This window comes from Nuphar pumila, chromosome 11 (genome assembly GCF_984573655.1).
Source record: "Nuphar pumila chromosome 11, dmNupPumi1.hap1.1, whole genome shotgun sequence".
NCBI lineage: Eukaryota > Viridiplantae > Streptophyta > Magnoliopsida > Nymphaeales > Nymphaeaceae > Nuphar > Nuphar pumila.
Window position 1 is genome coordinate 92,282,892 of NC_143259.1, and position 24,369 is coordinate 92,307,260.

Here is a 24,369-nt window from a genome sequence, read left to right on the forward strand (position 1 = left end):
TCTCAAGGCCTTACGCGGCCAACTGTCACCGGTTATGACTCACTAAGGCATCATACTTTCTCAGAAAAAGGCCCACCCTTCTATAAAAGGTCCAAAACATGATCATGATCTAAAATCGCTAAAGATTTGATTCTCACATCAGGGTTCAACATGTAATCATGCTAAAGCAGAAAGCCAAAACTATAGATTCATAAGTGGCTATCCCAAACAATCTCGGAAGATCATCACAGCTCACCATAACTTTATATGGTAATCAAAATCACAAGATCTACGTCGAATCGCTAGGTCTGGGAAAACGTACGACCTCACAAGGAATTACCGCCCTAGAGGGTATACCTGGTCTTAGACGACACACTTCCTCACAGGAGTTCACCGTCTTTGCGACTACCCGCTTTTGGACAGTGTACCTCCTCAAAGAGATTCTACCGCTCTAGCCGGAATACCAGATTTGGGAAATATACAACCTCACAAGGAATTACCGCCCTAAAGGGTATACTTGGTCTTAGACGACACACTTCCTCACAGGAGTTCAACATCTTTGCGGCTACCCGCTCTTGGACAGTGTACCTCCTCACAGAGATTCTACCGCTCTAGCCGGATCACCTGGTCTTGATCATACATACCCTCAGAGAGAAACCTTTGGGAACCCGGTCCCCAACAAATGCCATATGCAATGAAAATCATTGCGATACACGCATCAACACAAATGACCGCTCTTACGGTCGATAGCCACTATTACAATCAACAAGATCAACACCGGATCACCTGATCTGGGAAATGTATAACCTCACAAGGAATTCCGCCATAGATGATATACATGGTCTTAGACCATGCACTTCTTCACGAGAGTTCACCGTCTTTGCGGCTACCCGTTCGGGGACAGTGTACATCCTCACAGAGAATCTACCACTCTAGCCGGTTACCTGGTCTTGATTATACACGCGATTATACACGCCCTCGCAGATAATCCTTTAAAGATCCGGTCCTCAACAGACACCCTACTCAGTGGTACATGCATCAATACAATCGACTGCTCTGAACCATCGACCGCTCTTGGGGTCAGTAGCCACCAATATGGGCATAAGTATGTATATCAACAATATGCATCGTATCACTTCACATAGTAAAACAAAACACACGATCACTCATTTCTCCAATAAGGTTCCATGAACCATGAACATATTATCGCATACTTCCAACAATTCTTATCACGTGGCATATCAATCACATCACACAGAAGCATATAATACTACACATCGTGTTATTGCCACAAGGAACATTGCAATCCTCAAATAGCACCTCAAAGCATGCGTAAACGACACATGAGCACACGTAGATATGGCAATCCAACTGATTTTATAGGCGAAGAGTAACTAATTCTATCCGATATCGAAACAAAACAACTGAATAAGACAATCACTCATAACAATGCCCGCAAAATATACAATTACCATCAAATGGCTCAGTCCATTAACAAGTAATTAAATTAATCGTAAGACATAAACCATTGCATCGCAAGTCATTCATAAGCTATACATGATAAGCAATCATATGGCAGCAGTTATATCACAATATGTAAGCAGTTTATTAGACAAACGGCCACATCAATCCTAGTTGTCACCAGTTCATAGATTACGAGCTGTATGCAATCATATCAATCATAAGAAACGCAAGCCAACAAGTGCTACGCTACAACAAGCACCAAGCAGTTCGACCAAGGAGTAAAGTAAGTCACATGCTAATATGTAGCAACTGGCATAATGCTATTATTATAAGCACTTAACTAGTATGAGAAGCTAGTTATTACTTAGTAAAGAACTGCATAAGCAGTTTAACCAAATAGAGTAATGCCTTGACAGGCGTGCATAACTCAACGAGTAGCATACTGAACTATCGAGCAAGCGAGCAATCAACCAGTGTGAACAGATTTTATGTTTTGATATTACTGGCCTGCGGGTACGCGCAGGCAAAACGTAGAAATAACTGAGACTAGTTCGGGCGTCTGTTATTCTATGTATTTTCAATAACCCGAATAGCTAGTTGAGTCCGCTCCTAAAGGGACGGCTTTAGCCGAAAGAGGATTCCCCAAAGGCAGGTAAGCAGTGTCACAGATGCATCAAACTTCTGCAGAAGTGTTGAGGTAACTATTGTAGCCCATTTTCCCTAAATCCAATGACTGGGGAGGCCGGATCATTGCCCGTGGGTGGTTGTTTATAACCTGTCTATTGGAGTTTTGTACCGCTCTGTCCTCTATCTTGACAGACAACAAGAAGCGAATGGGTGCATTAGGGATTCCTTAACTAACGACCCATTCTATTTTGTGGTCTTTAAACCACTTAAGCATCTTGCCTGTGAAGGCGAATGTGAGGCCATTTTATTTGATTACAACATTGTGCATTTAACACTGTTCGAGGTCGCACGACCGTCTCATCCGATCATCGCAATACCTGCGTGTAGTGCACGACTACAAGTACTCTAGGATGAAAGGGGTATAACTCCTCAATAAGAGCCTCATCAGAAGTGTTTCACAAAGATGTAATGCTTCTTAAACTATACTTTGACATTCTTTATCTTTTGAAACAGCCAGCAGCTTGTGCCAACATTTGGTATGCGATTTTCTAGAATCTCATCCGCTATCGGGGTATTTACATGACTCGATACCGGCCTCGATAGACGGGATACGAGTTTCTCAACAGAACCCCCGCTAAGAAGTTTGCTCGAACCCCAATTCGGGATCACCTGAGATGTGCCGAATAGACGAATAGAACCAGCCAATCACATCCTTCCAAATGCTTTGATTTGGATAGTCTTTTGATGCTTTTGCGCAACTCCCTAAATCTCATGTCTACTATACAGGAACTCGTACACGAATAGTCAGGATCCTTGTGAGGTACCCCTCTCCTTAGACGAGGATGTATCGCTAGCTCCCGACTGAACTCTTGTCGCAAGAGTGAGAGTGGTAGATGTCTCTTGCATCCTCCACGAGGATGCCTCAAAAGCGTATGCAATGAGCGAAAACCTGAGCATCATCTGCAATAGCAAGGCAGTAACAACACATATGCAAAAGCAAGAGCCTGGGCGCAAAGCGTGATGGCAAAGTAAAGACTGTAAGCAGGAGTGCAACGCAAAACTTTTGCGCAATGCACGACGGCAAAGTAAAGACCTAAGGCTGGAGTGCAACGCAAAACCTTTGCGCAATGCGCGACGACAAAGTAAATACTGTAAGTAGGAGTGCAACACAAAACCTTTGAGCAATGCACGACGGCAAGGTAAAGACCGTAAGAAAGTAAATGACAAAGATCGCGAAATCGCGTCCTTGAGTTAAATGCGTACTCGTATATATATATATATATATATATTTCTATATATATTTATTTAAAGGTCTTTTTTAGTTAATTGAACTCAATTCCATTGTCCAAGTCTTTTGTGCAATCTTTCCCTACCTTGGAGAGTTGCAAGCTTGCCGGCGTCTGCGGGTGTAAACGATGGACGGCTCGGGTCGCAGAGCGCAAACAAGATCCGTCGTACGAGCTGCAAAAGTGGCGATCTTAGCAAGCTAACACCAAAAATAGAAGGTCAGGGGCACTATCGCTGTCCTGACGTAAGGGAAGCAGAGACAGGGGCATCGTGCCTTTGCGCACCACCTACTATAAGCGCAAGAAGCAGGGGCAAGGGCTGCGAGCCCCTGTTGTCAGCAGACTACGAAGAGGCAGCTGGAACAGTAAAAGGCCTCTGTCAGGGCCTGATGGATGCAGGCGAAGAATGGTGGTAGAGGCAGGGAGGCCTGCTCCCAGACATCAGAGCTGCAGAGGCACTGCACCCTGCCTGCAAGGGTGCAGGAGGCAGGGGCCTCACTCTTGCTGACAAAAAGCCACAGAGGCAGGGAGCTTATGCTCCCTGCCGGCCAGAACAAAAAAGGCAGGGGAGGGAGCAGAGGCTCTCTACCGAACCTGCCTCAACATGAAACAGGACAGGGGGTGCCCCCCCCCCCCTGCTGAAAACGAGAAAGGCAGGGGCTCTGCCCCTGCTGACAACAAGATCAAGGCAGGGGGACGAAGCCCCCTGCCAAAAAATAAATGAGATGCAGGGGGGCTTCGCCCCCTACCCGGAATCAGGAAGAAGGCAGGGGAGGCTTCGCCCCCTGCTGGGAAACCAAAGGAGGCAGGGGGAGCCTCGCCCCCTGCTGGCAAAACACATGAACACATGAGAGCAAGGGGAGCTTCGCCCCCTACTGGGAAACACAGGGCAGGGGCCTCGCTCCCTGCCGATAAACATAGGAAGGCAAGGGTCTTGCCCCCTGCCGAAAAACACAAGGCAGAGGGGCGAAGCCCCCTGCCGGAAATAACAAAAGTAGGGGGAAGCCTCGCCCCCTGCCGACAAACACAAGAGTGCAGGGGGGCGAAGCCCCCTGCCGGAAGACAAAAAGAATGTAGGGGGGCTCGCCCCCTACCGGGAAAACAAGAGGCAGGGCTCTACCCTTGTCGAAAAATCGTGTCGACACAGGGAGCGGCTCCGTGCCAGCAAAAGGAAAGAAAAAAGGAGAAGGGGGGAAACAAAAGAGAAAGAAAAGAAAAGCAGAAGAGGAGGCGGCGAAAGGTAAAGAAAAGGGGAAGAAGCATACCTTGGGGTCGCCGAAGAGGAGGTCGTCGGCGGCAGCGTTGGCAGACGAGCGAGAGAGAGGGCGTCGGGCGAGAGTGACAACGAGAGAGTGACAGAAGGGGAGAGAGTGCAGAGACGAGAGAGCGAGCGGCGGTGAGGGGGGTTTCATAACCCTTTTCCTGCCTGCCTCGCTGTCTCTTAATGACAGCGAGAGGCGGTGGCCTCGGGTCGGGTCCGGATCCGACTCAAACCTAAATAAATTTTTTTGTTTTTGTTTTACATCCTACCCACCTTAAAAAGAATTTCGTCCGCGAAATTTCTAGTGCATTCATTGGTCAAAATACAAGTCAGGGTATTCTTCCCTGATATCTGACCATTCGTTAGCAGAAATCTTCGTTCGAGTTCCTTACCTTCCTTGAAGTAACACAAGGGATACCAAAGATCAGAAATCTCAGGAAGCTCGAAAAAGAAGCCAAAAACATCCGTACTATTCATGCGTAACATGAGTAGTTTACAAAAACGCAGCAATGTTGGTACATAGGCGAAACACGTCAAGCCACTTAGCTTAACAATGTTAAAAACATCTACAAAACAAGAAAAGTGTATACTCACAGCGCGATGCGGATGCTCAATGGTCAAGAATTCTTGCTTCCCTTAGCTTTGATACCAATCTCTAACACCTCAAAATTTTAAACTTGTGAACCTTTCAGAAAACAGGCAAGAGACTAGAAAAAAATCTCTTCCCTCCAGAGTTTGTTTATAAAATCAGTGGAAGACTATTCTTTTGTTAAATTCAGAAAGGCAAGCTGACAACTTTGGGCACGTTAGCTAAAAGAATCAAAACTCACAAAATTCGAATATCCCAAGTAAAATCTGTTACAAACCCAAAACGTCCAGGACGCGATATAAGAGCAGGAAGAAGAAGTCTTGAAGTCATCTTGTCATCGCTCGTGGTGTACCTAATCATCACTTGTACCCATAGAATGAGTTAGTTTCGCGAAAAACTAGTAGGTGCACAAGAGCGACTACAGGAAACTGAATTAAGTACATTTAATTCAGTATGCTAAGCAGTTTAAAGCAGATATGCAGTTAAACAGGTAAGCAGTGCAAGCAAGTAAGCGGTGCAAATGGGTAAGTAGTGCAAGCGAGTAAGTAGGTAAGCGGTGCAAACTGTTAAGTAGTGCAAGCAGGTAAGCGGTGCAACTGTCAAAACGTAGCAAGACGATTCATTTGATCGTAAGCTATGAACCACCATGCTACAAGCTTGTTCTCATTCCTAGAACGAGGATTCTGCATCTAATCATTATCAGGTCATCGTTTGTCGTTCTCACTACTTCTAACAAATGCTTTGTCCTGAACCACCTTAACTATTCACATCTCTCAAAGACTTATGCGGCCAACTGTCACAGGTTATGACTCACTAAGGCGTCATACTTTCTCAAAAAAAGGCCCAACCTTCTATAAAAGGTCCAAAACATGATCATGATCTAAAATCGCTAAAGATCTGATTCTCACATCAGGGTTCAACATTAATCATGCTAAAGCAGAAAGCCAAAACTATAGATTCATAAGTGGCTATCCCAAACAATCTCGGAAGATCATCACAGCTCACCATAACTTTATATGGTAATCAAAATTACAAGATCCACGTCGGATCGCTAGGTCTGGGAAAAAGTACGACGTCAAAAGGAATTACCGCCCTAGAGGGTATACCTGGTCTTCGACGACACACTTCCTCACATGAGTTCACCGTCTTTGCGGCTACCCACTCTTGGACAGTGTACCTCCTCACAGAGATTCTACCACTCTAGCCGGAATACCATATTTGGGAAATGTACAACCTCATAAGGAATTATCACCCTAGAGGGTATACCTGGTCTTGGACGACATACTTCCTCACAGGAGTTCACCGTCTTTGCGGCTACCCTCTCTTGGACAGTGTACTTCCTCACAAAGATTCTACCACTCTAGCCGGATCACCTGGTCTTGATCATACATACCCTCACAGAGAAACTTCTGGAAACCTCATCCTCAACAAATGTCATATGCAATGAAAATCATTGCGATACACGCATCAACACAAATGACTGCTCTCAGGGTCGATAGCCACTATTACAATCAACAAGATCAACGCCGGATCACCTGGTCTGGGAAATGTATAACCTCAGAAGGAATTCCGCCCTAGATGGTATACTTGGTCTTGGACCATACACTTCTTCACGGGAGTTCACCGTCTTTGCAGCTACTCGTTCGTGGATAGTGTACATCCTCACAGAGAATCTACCACTCTAGCTGGTTATCTGGTCTTGATCATACACGCCCTCGCAGATAATTCTTTAAAGATTCGGTCTTCAGCAGACACCCTACTCAGTGATACATGCATTAATACAATCAACTGCTCTGAACCATCGACCGCTCTTGGGGTCAGTAGCCACCAATATGGGCACAAGCATGTATATCAGCAATATGCATCGTATCACTTCACATGGTAAAACAAAACACACGATCAACCATTTCTCCAATAAGGTTCCATGAACCATGAACATATTATCGCATTCTTCCAACAATTCTTATCACGTGGCATATCAATCACATCACACAGAAGCATATAATACTACGCATCGTGTTATTGCCACAAGGAACATTACAATCCTCAAATAGCACCTCAAAGCATGCGTAAACGACACATGAGCACACGCAGATATGGCAATCCAACTGATTTTATAGGCGAAGAGTAACTAATTCTATCCGACATCGAAACAAAACAACTGAATAAGACAAACACTCATAACAATGCCCGCAAAATATACAATTACCATCAAATGGCTCAGTCCATTAACAAGTAATTAAATTAATCGTAAGGCATAAACCATTGCATCGCAAGCCATTCATAAGCTATACATGATAAGCAATCATATGACAGCAGTTATATCACAATATGTAAGCAGCTTATTAGACAAACGGCCACATCAATCCTAGTTGTCACCAGTTCATAGATTACGAGTTGTATGCAATCACATCAATCATAAGAGACGCAAGCCAACAAGTGCTACGCTACAACAAGCACCAAGCAGTTCGACCAAGGAGTAAAGTAAGTCACATGCTAATATGTAGCAACTGGCATAATGCTATTATTATAAGCACTTAACTAGAATAAGAAGCTAGTTATTACTTAGCAAAGAACTGCATAAGCGGTTTAACCAAATTGACTTATGCCTTGAGAGGCGTGCATAGCTCAATGAATAGCATACTGAACTATCGAGCAAGCGAGCAATCAACCAGTGTGAACAAACTTTATGTTTCAATATTTCTGGCCTGCAGGTACACGCAGGCAAAACGTAGAAACAACTGAGACTGGTTCGGGCGTCTGTTATTCTATGTATTTTCAATAACCCGAATAGCTAGTTGAGTCCGCTCCTAAAGTGATGACTTTAGCCGAGAGAGGATTCCCCAAAGGCAGGTAAGCAGTGTCACAGATGCTTCTAACTTCTGCAGAAGTGTTGAGGTAACTATTGTAGCCCCTTTTCCCTAACTCCAATGACTGGGGAGGCCAAATCATTGCTTGTGGGGTGGTTGTTTACTACCTGTCTATTAGAGTTTTGTACCACTCTGTCCTCTCCCTTGACAGACAACAAGAAGCGAATGGGTGCGTTAAGGATTCCTTAACTAACGACCCATTTTATTTTGTGGTCTTTAAACCACTTGAGCATCTTGCCTGTGAAGGCGAATGTGAGGCCATTTTATTTGATTACAACATTGTGCATTTAACACTGTTCGAGGTCGCACGACCGTCTCATCCGATCATCGCAATACCTGCGTGTAGTGCACGACTACAAGTACTCTAGGATGAAAGGGGTATAACTCCTCAATAAGAGCCTCATCAGAAGTGTTTCACAAAGATGTAATGCTTCTTAAACTATACTTTGACATTCTTTATCTTTTAAAACAGCCAGCAGCTTGTGCCAACATTTGGTATGCGATTTTCTAGAATCTCATCCGCTATCGGGGTATTTACATGACTCGCATGACTCGATACCGGCCTCGATAGACGGGATACGAGTTTCTCAACAGAACCCCCGCTAAGAAGTTTGCTCGAACCCTAATTCAGGATCACCTGAGATGTGCCGAATAGACGAATAGAACCAGCCAATCACATCCTTCCAAATGCTTTGATTTGGATAGTCTTTTGATGCTTTTGCGCAACTCCCTAAATCTCATGTCTACTATACAGGAACTGCGTACACGAATAGTCAGGATCCTTGTGAGGTACCCCTCTCCTTAGACGAGGATGTATCGCTAGCTCCCGACTGAACTCTTGTCGCAAGAGTGAGAGTGGTAGATGTCTCTTGCATCCTCCACGAGGATGCATCAAAAGCGTATGCAATGAGCGAAAACCTGAGCATTATCTGCAATAGCTAGGCAGTAACAACACATATGCAAAAGCAAGAGCCTAGGCGCAAAGCGCGATGGCAAAGTAAAGACTGTAAGCAGGAGTGCAACGCAAAACCTTTGCGCAATGCACGACGGCAAAGTAAAGACCTAAGGCTGGAGTGCAACGCAAAACCTTTGCGCAATGCACGACGACAAAGTAAATACTGTAAGTAGGAGTGCAATGCAAAACCTTTGTGCAATGCGCGACGGCAAGGTAAAGACCGTAAGAAAGTAAAGGACAAGATCGCGAAATCGCGTCCTTGAGTTAAATGCTTTCTTGTATAAATATATATTTCTATATATATTTATTTAAAGGTTTTTTTTAGTTAATTGAACTTAATTCAATTGTCCATGTCTTCCGTGCAATCTTTCCCTACCTTGGAGAGTTGCAAGCTTGCTGGTGTATGCGGGTGTAAACGATGGATGACTCGGGTCGCGGAGCGCAAACGGGATTCGTCGTACGAGCTGCAAAAGTGACGATCTTAGCAAGCTAACACAAAAAATAAAAAGTCAGGGGCACTGTCGTCGTCCTGACGTAAGGGAAGCAGAGGCAAGAGCATCGTGCCCTTGCGCACTTGCTATAAGCGCAAGAAGCAGGGGCAGGGGTTGCGAGCCCCTGCTGACCTGCTGTCAGCAGATTATGAAGTGGCAGTTGGAACAGTAAAAGACCCCTGTCAGGGCCTGTTGGATGCGGGCGACGAACGGTGGCAGAGGCGGGGAGGCCTGCTCCCAGACATCAGAGCTGCAGAGGCAGGGGTAGAGGCACTGCACCCTGCCTGCGAGGGTGTAGGAGGCAGGGGCCTCACTCTTGCCGGAAAAAAGCCACAGAGGCAGGGAGCATGAGCTCCCTGCCTGTCAGAACAGAAAAGGCAGGGGAGGGAGCAGAGGCTCCCTGCCGAACCTGCCTCAAAAGGAAACAGGACAGGGGGCACAACCCCCCCCCCCCCCCCCTCTGCTGAAAATGAGAAAGGCAGGGGCTCTGCCCCTGCCGGCAACAAGATCAAGGCAGGGGGACGAAGCCCCCTGCCAGAAAACAAATGAGATGCAAGGGGGCTTCGCCCCCTGCCCGGAATCAGGAAGAAGGCAGGGGAGGCTTCTCCCCCTGCTGGGAAACCAAAGGAGGCAAGGGGAGCCTCGCCTCCTGCTGGCAAAACACATGAGAGCAGGGGAAGGTTCGCCCCCTACCGGGAAACATAGGGTAGGGGCCTCGTCCCCTGCCGATAAACACAGGAAGGCAGAGGGGCGAAACCCCGTGCCGAAAAACACAAGGCAGAGTGGTGAAGCCCCTTGCTGATAAAACACGCGGCAGGGAGGCGAAGCCCCCTGCCGGAAATAACAAAAGCAGGGGGAGCCTCGTCCCCCGCCGCCAAACGCAAGAGGGCAGGGGGGCGAAGCCCCCTGTCAGAAGACAAAAAGAATGCAGGGGGGCTCACCCCCTATTAGAACATGAAACTGATATGGGGATATGGATCCAGTAAAGGATCCATATCCGATACAACACATACATGTTTTGTAGTTTAATGTAATATGAATCACTAATACAGGGCAGTTTTATCCTTGTAAAATATTGTAACCCTATTAAGTTAATGATGTATTAGTGCTGCAACAACTAAGAAAGTTTTGGGGCTGCCGATTTCTCAAGAAGAGCTCTCTCTCTCCCTCATCGTTTCCTTCACCAAACACACTGCTCAAGGCAGTTTTCACATGGTATCAGAGCAGGGCTTCGTCTGACCTCTGTTCAAGGGCGTGAAGTTGATCCCAGAACGTGTCTCGAGAGATCGGTCCTCACATTCTAGGTTAGCGTGATTTTGCTCACCTTCAAACTCCAGGGTGATTCTGCCCTTTATTCCAACTCCTTCTATCATATCTCTTCGTGGGTTTCATTCCTATCATCGTTTCTTTCTCAAGACAGATTTTGTCAGTTTTCTGTTTACATCTTTATCCTATCTTTCAGATCTGTTTTCGATTTCAGATCCGTGTCTTCATCTTCTCTCTTGTTTTCAGATCTGACTTCATAAATAGCATTGTTTTCATACCCTAACCTGATTAGTTTGTCAAGGTCTCTTTTGTCGTTCCATATTCTTTCCAGAAATACAAAATCTGAAAAGCCAAGTCCTCTTCCTCAGCACCGTGAATCAGTCCACGTGAATCAGGTTGTCTTCTTATTCCCCTATTCCTTTTCTATCATCGTCGGCTACATGATTTGTCCTTTGCATCTTTTCTTTTCCAACAACGATTAGTTATCTATATCGCAGATCTGAAAGCCATTCAGATCTGCTGTGTGTGTTACAACAACTGATCTGAAATAAATTCAGATCTTCTCTCGTTTTTTTTTTTATTACACCCTGTTTCATGCACAACAGATTTTTCCTCCCCTAGTTCTTATTCCTCGTGATTTCATCTCCTTTTCTTAATTCACACAGCAACTGCTGGTCACGTCTTCTTCTTCTTCATTTATTCACAGTTTACACAAAAGGCTGAGTTCGTTTCTTTTGGTACCAATTTCTGTCATAGATCATAAGCTGCATCATTTTATGATAGCAGCCCAGGTTGTTTCTGTCATAAGTTGCGTCACTTTATTCCTTATTTTCAGCCACATTTCTCTGTCTATCATAAGCCTACAAATGGATACTTCAGGCAATTTTGGTCTTTCTTCCAATTTCTTGGGGCAGCTAGTTTCGGAAAAACTGAATACAAATAACTATTTGACTTGGAAAAGGCAAATCACCCATTTTATTCGCAGTCAAGATCTTTGAGGTCACTTGGATGGCTCCACTCCAATGCCTCCAGAATTTGTCACAACCGAAGCAAAAGAGGATAGAGGAATGTCAAGCACCATTCGCAATCCTGTATTTATTGCTTGGATGAAACGTGATCAGGCTCTCGTCGTGTACATCACTTCCACACTGTCGCAAGAAGTTTTGGTTTCTATCCCTGATGATTGCACATCTAAAGTATTGTCGGAAACTTTAGCTCAAACCTACTCTCAGATATCAGAGGCTAAGGTGTTGCTTCTCAAGCGTGAATTTCAGCTTTTAAAGAAGGGTGTAATGACCATTATTGAATTTTGAAATCAAGTCAAAAGCATCACAGATCAATTAGCCATTGTTGGATATCCAGTGTCAGATAAAGAAAAGGTGCAACAAACACTGAATGCCCTGGGATCAGAGTATCATGTACTTGTCACCTCTTTATTATGCTTGCCTTTGTTGCCCAGTTTTGAGGAATTACGTGCTAAACTCTTCCAGTACGAGATGTCTTTGAAAAACATATCTGATGCTTCAGCAGGGCAATCATTTACGCATGAGATTCTTGTCATAGGGACGTTTGTTGATCGTGCACGAGGAGGGCGTGGTAGAGGCAGGGGAGCCCAACTCCAGGGAGGACGTGGATTGCTACCTATTCCAAATTCCACTGCTAGCTTTTCAAAGAATGTTCCCACATGCTACCAGTGTAACAAACGAGGTCACATCAAAGTCAACTGCTGGTTCAACCCACAAAATTGTAATAGAACACAAAACAATAGAAATTTTGCTACATCAGGAACTTCAGGTACTTTTCGGGTCAGTGATGATGCTAAGGATCTTCTCTTATCTGCTATGGCCAACTTGAATCTAAAACAAAACAATGATGGAATATGGTACGTAGACTCTTGGGCAGCAGCTCATGTCACTGGCAATGCAGGTAAGTTTTCTACTTTGACTCCCTATTTTGGCAAATCTAATATTATAACTGGAGATGGGACTCACCACCCTATTTCAAACATAGGCAATGTCCTCATCCCTGTGTCCGAGTCTTCATCCATTCCTTTATCTGATGTTGTTCATGCTCCAAACATTAAGAAAAACATTGTCTCTGTTTCTAAGCTTGTTGACTCTACCAATTCATTTATAGAATTTACTCCTACTTCTGTCTTTGTTAAGGATCTTCAAACGAAGGAGATGTTCGCTAAAGGAGGGCGACGTGGCAACATGTATATCTTCAATGAAGATCCAGCTGCCAGTGTCTTGAAGTCCAAGTCTGATCATGTCTCTAAAACCATTCTAAGTATATCCAAATGTAATAAGCCAGATATTTGGCATTCTCGTCTTGGTCATTGCAGTCAAGTCTTTATTGAAAAATTAGTGTCCAATGGTTTTCTTTCAGAGTCTGTTTCACCTTTGTTAAAAGACAAAGTATGTCCCATTTGTCAGATCTGCAAAAGTCATGTACTTCATTTTCATCAAATAAATAAAAGAGCTTCCATGCCTTTTGAGATAATATGTTCTGATGTTTGGGGCCCAGCTCCCAATCCTTCTTCTTTTGGAAGTAAATATTATGTATCATTTATTGACAGTTTCTCTCATTTTACTTGGATATTCTTTATGAAGCACAAATCAGAGGTTTTCCTTATTTTTCTTCATTTTTATGCCTATGTTAAAACCCAATTTTCTCAAAATATTCAAACTCTCCAATGTGATGGAGGTGGTGAGTATTCCTCCAAAGAATTTTTAGATTTTCTCCAAGATAATAGGATACATCATAGAATTTCTTGCCCGTACACTCCACAACAAAATGGAATTGCTGAACGCAAACACATACACATTGTGGAAAGTGCAATGAGTATGATGCATGGTTGTAACTTGCCTATTGGACTTTGGACATAAGTTTTTCATACTGCCACTTATGTGATAAATCGCCTTCCTATGCCTATTTTAGAAAATCAATCTCCCTATTATGTTCTCTTTGGCGTACATCCTGATTATGATGAATTACAAGTTTTTGGATGCACGTGTTATGTACATATCGATAAATCCATGAGAACTAAATTTCAGGACAAAGCCTCTATATGTCAATTTGTAGGCTATGCAGATGAACACAAGGGTTACAGATGCTATGATCCTGCCAGCAAGAAGATCAGAATCTCCAGAAATGTTGTTTTTGATGAAAATAGTTTTCTGGGAAATAAAGTTGATCACAATCGTGATCATATTGATGCAGCTGCTAATTGGTATGATCCATGGCTCAGTGCTGAGCTCATTTCACACGCTACAGAACATACTACTCTGGCCCCTGAAAGCATACATGATGAGACGACTTCAGATAAGGCATCAGAAATAGAATGTTTGAGATACAAAGGAAACGTCTATACCCGGAGATCCAAAGAGCAGATAGATATACCTACTGGAGAACATATGGTGTTGGCCAATGACAGAGAAGCACCTAGAAGATCAGGCAGGATAAGGCATCCTATTGAAAAATGGGTAAGTTATGACAACTTTTCTATGGATTTTCAGATCTTTCTATCCAAGATTGAAAAACACGAAGAACCACTTGGGTTTTGTCAAGCTATTCAATCTAATAAATGGATTGAAGCAATGAATGAGGAGATCGAGACACTTCATGAGTGTCAAACATGGGAGATAGTTGGTCGTCCTCCAGATAAGAATGTTGTTGGCTCAAAATGAGTATATAAGATTAAATATAAACCGGATGGTAGCATTGAACGATACAAGGCACGCCTTGTTGCCAAAGGTTTCACTCAAGAATATGGCCAGGATTATGATGAGACATTCAGCCTAGTGGTGAAAATGAGAACTATTCGTATTGTTCTTGGTCTCGCAATTGAACATGGATGGACCCTTAGTCAGCTCGATGTTAAAAATGCATTCCTTCATGGGGATTTAAAGGAAGAGGTCTAAATGGAGCAACCTCAAGGTTATGCAGAAGTGAACCCAAAAGAATATGTATCCAAATTAACTAGAGCACTGTATGGTTTGAAGCAAGCCTCCAGGTCATGGTTTGAAAGCTTCTCTTTATAAATTCAGAACCATGGTTTCTTTCGTTCCCAACTAGATCATTCTCTATTCATATACAAGGACGAAACCACTATGGTTTTCTTACTTATATATGTTGACGATATTGTGATCACGGGTAATGCTCCAGATCATATTCAACGAATCAAAATTTTACTAAGTATGCGATTTAAAATGAAAGATCTTGGGGAACTGAGATATTTTCTTGGTGTAGAGGTAGACAGACAGGATGAAAAAATGCTATTAACTCAACACAAATACACTCTTGACCTTCTGGCCAAAGCAGGAATGACAAATTGCAAACCTCTGCCCACACCTAGTGTTGTCAATCAAAAACTCAGTCTTTGTAATGGTGAGTTATATCCTGATGCAGGCAAGTATCGCAGTTTAGTGGGCATGCTACAATACCTCACTTTTACTAGACCAGACATTGTCTATTCTATAAATCAAGTATCTCAGTTCATGCATGAACCGAAAACTGGTCATATGGATGCCGTCAAACGCATTCTTCGTTACTTAAAAGGCACGGTCGGTGATGGACTCACGTATGTACACTCTTCATGGGGAACAAGAAAACATGACATATTGGCCTATACAGATGCAGACTGGGCAGGGGATCCAGATGAGAGGAGGTCTGTTTCAGGATACTGTGTTTTTATTGGCGGAAATCTTGTTTCATGGAGTAGCAGAAAACAGAAGGCAGTGGCGAGATCCAGCACAGAGGCATAGTATAGATCCATGGCAGCCACCACAACAGAAGTGTCCTGGATTAGGCATTTACTTACAGAGATGGGAGAGAATATCTCATGTTCAACTCTTATGTGTGACAACAAAAGTGCTATACAAATTGTGTTCAATCCTGTTCATCACAGTCGGACTAAGCATATTGAGATTGATCAACATTTCATCAGACAAAAGATAGCAGACAGAGAAATTGAACTGATCTATGTGTCTTCAGAAGATCAAGTCGCTGATATGTTTACAAAGGGCCTCACAAGTAATCGTTTCTGGTATCTGAAGAACAAGTTACACATGGTTCACTCCCATGCGCAACTTGAGGGAGGGTATTAGAACATGAAACAAATATGGAGATATGGATCCAGTATAAGATCCATATCCGATACAACACATAAATGTTTTGTAGTTTAATGTAATATGAATTACTAATACAGGGCAGTTTTGTCCTTGTAAAATATTGTAACCCTATTAAGTTAATGATGTATTAGTGCTGCAACAACTAAGAAAGTTTTGGGGTTGTCGATTTCTCAAGAAGTGCTCTCTCTCTCTCTCTCTCTCTCTCTCATCGTTTCCTTCACCAAACACACTGCTCAAGGCAGTTTTCACACCCCCTACCAGGAAAACAAGAGGCAGGGCTCCACCCTTGTCGGAAAATCGCGCCGACACAGGGAGCGGCTCCCTGCCAGCAAACGGAAAGAAAAAAGGAGAAGGGGGGAAACAGAAGAGAAAGAAAAGAAAAGGGGAAGAGGAGGCTGCGAAAGGAAAAGAAAATGGGAAGAAGGATACCTGGGGGTCGCCGGAGAGGAGCTCGGCGGCGGCAGTGTTGGCAGACGAGCGAGAGAGAGGGCGTCGGGCGAGAGTGAGAACGAGAGAGTGACAAAGGGGGAGAGAGTGCAGAGACGAGAGAGCGAGAGGCAGTGAGGGGGGTTTTGTAACCCTTCTCCTGCCTGCCTCGCTGTCTCTTAATGACAGCGAGAGGCGGTGGCCTCGGGTTGGGTCGGGGTCCGGATCCGGATCCGACCCAAACCTAAATAATTTTTTTTTGTGTTTTACTTCTTTCGCCTCCAACTCAATATCTTCAAAATTATATCAACGCGTAGGACAAGAGTTCAAACACAAATGTCAACAATAACCAAACCAATGACCATGCACCAACAATACTGACTATCTAAACTGACGATAACAACCAACTACAACTACAAGAGGTGCACATCCCTTCACAAATGATTGTAAAACTGTAAACATTTGTTTCAATGGGTGCACATAACTCACGAGGGTGCACATAACTCACCACACTGATAAAACAAAATCTTTTATCCAAAGGAAAAATTACTCAAATAAGAAGAGAGTGGAGAAAGCAAGAAAGGTAATAATACTTTAATGAAGACAAATTGATGTCAAAAAACAAGAAGATTTGAAAAACAATATTCAAATCAAAGCAATAAATTTTACAATAATATGAGATTTAATCCATAAGAACCAAAATGGTCACAAGCAAATAACAATAGAACCATCGCTAACAAAAATCGATACAAACGTCCAATAAACAACAAAGGCCAAAAAAAGCAAATGAGTGATACAACTCACTCATAAAACCAGAGGTCAATCAATTGTCAGTCAGAGCCAAAACAAGTGTCAATACGACACTTATCAGCTTGGCAACCTATACTAACAAGAAGATAGAGGTGCACACATAACTCACCTCAACAACTAACTCTGGCTCCACAACACCAAGGTACACACATAACTCACCTCAAATAAGGTCAAACAAATAATAATGAATGTGTCAGAATAGAAGAGTGATGGACTAAGCCATATAAAAATGCCAAATATGCAAAAAAGCATAATACAAAAATCTCATGTGAGGAAACATGATGTAAAAACATTCTACAACTAGTCATGTCTTATCACAAATTTTGTTTCCTTATTGTTGCTTCTAATATGTTTGAGGTAAACTGTAGCTAATTGATTGTGGATGAGGTAGCATTCTACAACTAGTCATGTCTTATCAAGTTGACATTGATTTGCTTGTTTATCATCTTACATCGGTCACAAATTATAGTAACTTATTTTCTAATTTACCAGTAAAGCCTTCTCTGCATCTTGATTCTTAGCTCCAAATCTGGTCTAAATTTGTAACCCTCTTTTGGGCTTTCTTTCATTGTTCCTTGGTTAAAGGGTCAATTTAATACAATTTTAGAGTCTAAATTTACATTTAAACAGAATGAGCTGGACAGTTTTTTTCTCCCGGGGAAGGAGGGAATAGGGGGAAGCCATTTGGGGGTTATGGAGTGAGAGAGGGGAGAGCAATGGGGCATTAAACAGAAAATACTTTGGTAACTCTTTGTTTCTATAAACACTATAGTAGCGGGATAAAGTTTGCTAGTCTAGAGTGGCTATTTTCTACCGTCTCTAAAGCAAGAGGGAGACTTTCTTTTTGGCTTCTTTGGGCATGCAAATCATCTGATATGATTTTCTATCTTGGAAGCCTTCCATTTCATTGTGATTGTAAGTCACCTGGTAAGATTTTCTATTTTGGAAGGCTTCCATTTCGTTTCTAATCACAATCTCCCTAAGAATTGTGTTTTTAATTACCTTGTTGTTGTCAAAATGATGGGAAATCCCTTTGAGGATAAATTTTCAGGGTTGTGTTATCTCTCTTCCTTTGAAAACTCATACATATGATTGGTCCAGTAGAATTCTGTAAAATGGTTTTAACAATCGCCTGATTTCTTTATGCAGATATATTAACTCAAGTTAAGCTTTCTTTTGAAGGTCACTTTTGAGGGCTTCATCAAGAGAAAGTAGCATCACAGCTGCTTTAGCTTTTGGAGGAAGTCCACTGGCCTAGATGATCTTATGATTCAATGGATCTACTTAGCAATCAGTGGATGTTTGTATTTGGAAACTTCTCTTAGGTAAACTTACCCTACGTAATTTAGTCATGGACTAGGGAATTTGGATAGGGGTCCTGCTGTCAATTTTTACCTCTTTCTACTAAAAATTGGGCTACGTAATTGCAGATTCCATGTCCATCTACATAAGAAATTAACAACCTAATCTGGTGCTGAATAGCATTTCTTGGCAGGTAGAATAACTTTGATTAAGCACATGTTAGCAAACATTCCATCCTTAATGTCTATTTTCTACATTCCAAGGAAGCCAGAAAATATACTGGTAAACCTGTTCCATCCTTTTTTTTCTTTCTATTGGAGTTGGCTGGGATGACTACAAGAAGGCACAATCACATACACACAATGTCTCTAATGGGCAAGATACAATATGCCACAAAGGGCAAACACAAAACACACACAAGGGAGAAGAGAGAGAGCTTTTGAAATAATAATGGAACTATTATTGAAATGCTTGAAAAAGCATTGTTGAGAGAATATATACACCTCAAGAGGGGCCAAGGGGAGCTCCCAAAAGAGTCGTTGGGAGCTCCCCAACGGTCACATTTGTGACCGTTGGGGAGAGTCCCAACGACTCTTAAGGGAATCCCCTTTTACCCTTTTAATTAATAAAAAAAAGAAAAACAAAAACAAAAATATAAAAATGCAAAAATGTCCCTAATGGACAGGTCTATTTACAAATAGATGAAAAGACCAAATTGCTCCTAGTGGGCATTACAAAAGATATATATATATATATATATATATATATATATATATAGCTCATATATTTTAACAGTGGCTGCTATTTCATGAAGAAGATGGTTGACCAGTCCTCTAAGAGTCAAATGTGGCCCAATAGGCAGTCCATGGAGTTGATCAAAACCGTACAAATGAACAGGTGGAAGATATGCTTCAAAATGTTGGAACATAATTCTGAACTACTTCCAAAGATTCACCATTCTCTATTCAATTTGGCTGTAAACAGAAGTATCATAATGGCTAACTGGTGGAATCTGATTTTCAGCAGCAATCTCTATTATATTGAGTGGCAGAATAATCTGCTTCGGTTCCAAACCTAGAGGATGATTTGTGGCTGCTTATCATTGGTCCCTAACCTATTTCCAAACCAAACCCCTCAGACAAGATACGAAAAAAACAGGATCTCTTTCTCTCTCTCTCTCTCTCTCTCTCTTTTCATAACTGTTAAGATAAGTAGCTTGTGGTTTTCTTTCCCAATATAGAAATTAAGAGGAAGAAGGTGTCTAAAACTCTGGCAAGAGAAAAGGTCAAAAGTAAATGCTTAAAGAGATCATATTTGGAAACCGAGGTTCCCCATCAGTGTTGGGAAGTGATGGTGGAAGTGTAAGAGGAAGGTGCGGATTTTTCATGTCCTGGAATGGTGATGGATTTGGAAAGAATTTGAGATGCATGCTTTCCAACCATGGAAAGCATGTTTCTCATGCAAAATTGTCGAGGAAGATGGGGAAGAGTGATTTCTAGGAGAGTTCTAATAACACTTCAGAATCATCACACTTTGTATGGCTAATGCATGTTTCCCATGTTAGGGTCACTCTTCTAGTAAGCCTGTTGGAAACCTTCGTATATCTTGCGCAAGAACAGCACAGGTTGATAATAATGGATGTGTTTGAACTTTAAATATCATGGGCCGAGTGAATTTGCTTCTATTTCTATTTTGGATGGCTCCATTCCCATATTGCAGAACAAATAAATAGATGGTTGCTATAAAAGACATTCTCATATGGATCATCATGAAAATATGCAAGTCAATGTGTATATGTATGTTTTGAAGCTTTAAGCATGTCATTCTTTCAATAAAAGTCTCCATCACTTGGCTAACTTTTAAAAAGACTTGATGTTGTTGACCATTTTGAAATTAGTTTAATTGTTTATAATAATATCATTTGATACTCAGACCTTTTGATATTTATAAGGGAGAAGAGTACTATGCATACCCGTAAATTTTTTTGTTCTCCTGTTGTGATGTATTCCTTTATGGTAGATTTTCTTTATAAGATGGCCTTCATTCTGCATCTTCCATCTTTCAGGTTGAGGCTGAGAGGGCTTATCATCAAACTGTTGCTGATATTCTCAGTAATCTACAAAATCAGGTACTTCAACATAAATGTTTATGGAAAACAAAAATAATATGATAAAATAAAGAGAATAAAGAGAGTGATTATGTGGCACAAGGTGTCGTAGCAATCATCCCTATAAAGACAGAGCTTGCATGGTGTTATTTTCTTTAAAAAGTTTGACATGTTTTCTCTGGAATTAGATGCTGGCGGAGAAGCAACATGGTGATTCTGCAGCAGAAACAAAAAGTACTCCAGCAGATGCTTATGTTTCTCCTCTTCCACCTGGTGATGCTAAGACCAATAGTTCTCATGAATCAGAAGAAGCGAACTCAGCAAGTATCCCAACAGATGTTTATGTTTCACCTCCTTCAGTTGATTATGCTACACCTCCTTCAGCTGATAATGTTACACCTCCTCCAGCTGATAATGGTACATCTCATTCAGCTGATAATGCTAAAGCCAATGGTTCTGTTGATCTTGGCCCAGCTACTCTGAAAGCTATGTATTATTTAGCAGAGGTATGAATCTTTCATCAAATCTTTGATTGACCACAACTGAATGAATGTAGTATTGGACACACTAATCTGTCAAAAACAAGTTGCATAAGTGTTGGAAGTCTGTTTTCAATAATTTCTGGGGCACACTTTTAATTTAGTTTTCCCTTTTTCTGTTGCATCCTTTTTGGTCAGTGAAGCAGTAATGTAAATTGTTTGAAATAAGCAGTTCATTGTCTTTGTAGAATTGTATTTTGCTCTATATCTTGAAGGCATATTTATCATTTAAATGTTTCTTGTGGTAACTTTAACTTCTGCGAGAAGTGTGGTTTTGTATCTACAAAATGTAATGGATCTTGGGGACCTTATTTGAATTTGAGTATCTAAGATTTTGTTGTGATATTTATGCATGAAATCATCTTATCAGTCTTCCTGTCAACTGTTGAGGTATTGACAGACCATCCTTGTTCAGAAGCTGACAATATACATCGATTGGGATCTGCAACTTCCTTATTTTGTGATTTCTCTACTTTATCAGCAGAGGCTTATGTCATTTTTATGGCTTTAACTCTTATCATCCGATGCTTTTCATCCATCATATTTTATTGAAGGTTTGAGAAGTTGCTAATAAATTGCTGATTCTTGATTGTGAAAGAAACCCTGCATTCCTGTGACTGATGCAAAATATGTGCTACAGTTTATCACTGTTTTGTGGGTTAGTATAAAATGATAGTATGCTTGTGCATGTGTGTCTGTGTGTGCAAACCATAACTTGAGGATGTCATAAGAGTATGCATCACTAGACAGTAAAAAAATCTTTCCTCGCCTATTGGTTTGGGGAAAAATGTAACTGTTCGATATATAAATCTGTCCATGTGTAAGTGAACTTTTAAAACAGAACAATGTTCAATATATCCAAGTTAGAAATTCATCTAAAACCTTTTGAGGCTATTTTAGAACTATCTGGAAAATTGAACATTCTGCTTTGGTTAGAGACCTACATTTGTTATGGGATAAAATTCTTCAATGTGAATGAATACAACCTCCTTTTTTCTCTCTTTATTGCTTTAAACCTTAAACTTTTGTTGTCACTTGATCATTCTCTGTCACTTTGTGTAGGCTATACAATCTTTTGATGCTCAAGCTGAGGATGAACTTAGTCTTTCTGTGGGAGATTATGTTGTGGTTCGCCAGGTATTCTTAAGTTTATGCATGCTTGGTTCTTGTAACATGATTTTGCTGAGTTGCCAGGCCTAATGTCTGTCTTGTAATTATGCATAAAAACCTATAAATTGACTGAAAATTAAGTTACATTGTGCCCAATGAATTAACCATAATTAAATATTTCTTTGGTCTTGCCCAGACAGCATAACTAATGGCCATTGGTATGTATGCATGTTCAATCCATGTATGATCATACTTCCCTTATTGGACTTCCATGGAGCACTGGGAAATACAAGAACTCATCCAACTTAAACTAATTCTAGATTCGATTTGGCTACTTGGAGACTACAAACTGTACAAATAATCAGCTGACTAGGCTGTGAACTTGCTGACATCAAATTCAAACAAAATAGCAGTAATCTAGTTGTTTCTTCTGAACTACTCTGTTTAAGAACAGAGTTCTTCTGTTGTATTGGTGATTTCTGCTAATATGTTTTGACAATCTATGCAGTGAAACCCCTCAACACCATTAATGACAGCGTGGATGATAGTTGTAAGGTTTGCTTCAGAATAATACATGGTTGTTTTAGTGAGTGTACACTTTGCGTATCCCAGGCATAGAATATCTATGAGGGTAGTAGGTTTACACGGAACTAGCCGTACAACCGTTTCATTATAAAGTTGCAAAAAACCTGGGTAAGGAGTGATATGCTATCTAGACCTGGTGTAGCTTAAGACCAATGGGTTGTGAAAATGGATTTAATAGTTTGTAAATGAGCTGGTTGTGGTACCTGTTTCCCAAATCTTTCAGAGGCACTGAGGTTAAGCAAGGTTGAATATCCTATCTAGTGCCTTAGCTTATTGACCGAATTAGCAGCATGAAGTTTGAGGATTTTACCTAGTGCCTTAGCATTATGTTCCATCGAGTTAAGTCTAAATATTCTACCTAGTGCCTTGGCAGGAACAGAATGAAGAATGGTCATGGAGTTAAATAAAATAACTATTTCTTTTCATCTGCTATCATAATCATATTTGTAATTGGTGATAATCTTTTCACTATTGTTCACAGGTTTCACCTGCTGGGTGGTCTGAGGGTGAGTGCAAGGGGAAGGCTGGTTGGTTTCCTTCAGTTTATGTACAAAGGCGTGAGAAGGCTCCTGCAAGTAAGATAACTGAGGTTAGCTCTTCCTCATAATTTGAGGTTTCAGCTGATTCTTTGTACATCACATGGCTCAATATAGGCAACTCCAAATGCCTCATCCTCATTGGTGTATTTAAGATCACGTTTCCATGCTGTCATTTATCATCTGAATGGTTTGTTGGTTTAGTGACCATGTTTATATCAAGGATATGAATAAGACATGTATTTCTCCTTTGAGCTATTGCTTGGCATTTATTCATGTAACCTTTTGGATTGCTTTCTTCTTTCATATTATTTAGATTCAAGTCTAACACTGTATGAAACACTTAAAGTAGAACTAAGACACCATCTTGGAAAGATGCACTAATATGCGCTTCTGCACATTTAGCATGAAACTGCAGGGGGGCGATATATTTTTGCCAGAGACTGCAGTTGAGTCTTACTGGAACACCTCATATTTTCTGTTTTGGGTTTCCCCTGTTTGGGGTGAATCTATCCAAAACTGGGCTGAGAACATTTATTTACTGCTGGATAAATTGATTCCACATTATTTGATTTATATAGAACGACAAAAATCCTATCAACCAGAGTTACCGAAAGCTTCTTAGTTAGGTGGGAAGCCCACTTCGCGGAAACTCGCTTCGCAAGCGCGATGCTCCTCACTTCTGAAACTTGATGGGAATCTCGATTCTCCCACTATTTTCCTATGCTTTCCAAACGCTTCGTCTATTCTTCTTATATGTTTTCTCACTCTATTTTTCATGTTTTTTATTTGTTTCCTCTCATGCTTCTCACTCACTTCCATGTGCTTTCTCTAAATTGGCAATCATCATTTTTAGATTTTGTTAAAAATTTATTTCTTGCACTAAAAAATCATGAAATTTAAGAATAGACACTTTTATTTCAGTTTTTATTTGTGTTTCATTTTGATTCTCATTCAATTCTTGTATTTCTTTTTTTTACTCCTCGCTTCTCGATTCCTATACATTTTAAAATGCAGCGCTTCTCGCTTCTTGC

The 24,369-nt window shown here is 41.5% G+C and overlaps 1 protein-coding gene across 2 annotated transcripts in view; it reads left to right on the forward strand.

Annotated features, from left to right (window-relative positions):
• LOC149822505 (SH3 domain-containing protein 2-like) overlaps positions 1–23,659 on the forward strand; it is a 38,622-nt gene extending 14,963 nt beyond the window's left edge. For both annotated transcript variants that reach the window (XM_089981590.1, XM_089981591.1), the window contains 4 exons: positions 20,524–20,586; positions 20,754–21,071; positions 22,167–22,241; positions 23,281–23,659. In XM_089981590.1, coding sequence (XP_089837716.1) covers positions 20,524–20,586; positions 20,754–21,071; positions 22,167–22,241; positions 23,281–23,406 — 582 coding nt within the window. In that variant the 3' untranslated portion in view covers positions 23,407–23,659. The remainder of the gene's footprint in view (positions 1–20,523; positions 20,587–20,753; positions 21,072–22,166; positions 22,242–23,280) is intronic.
• Positions 23,660–24,369: the final 710 nt, after the last annotated feature.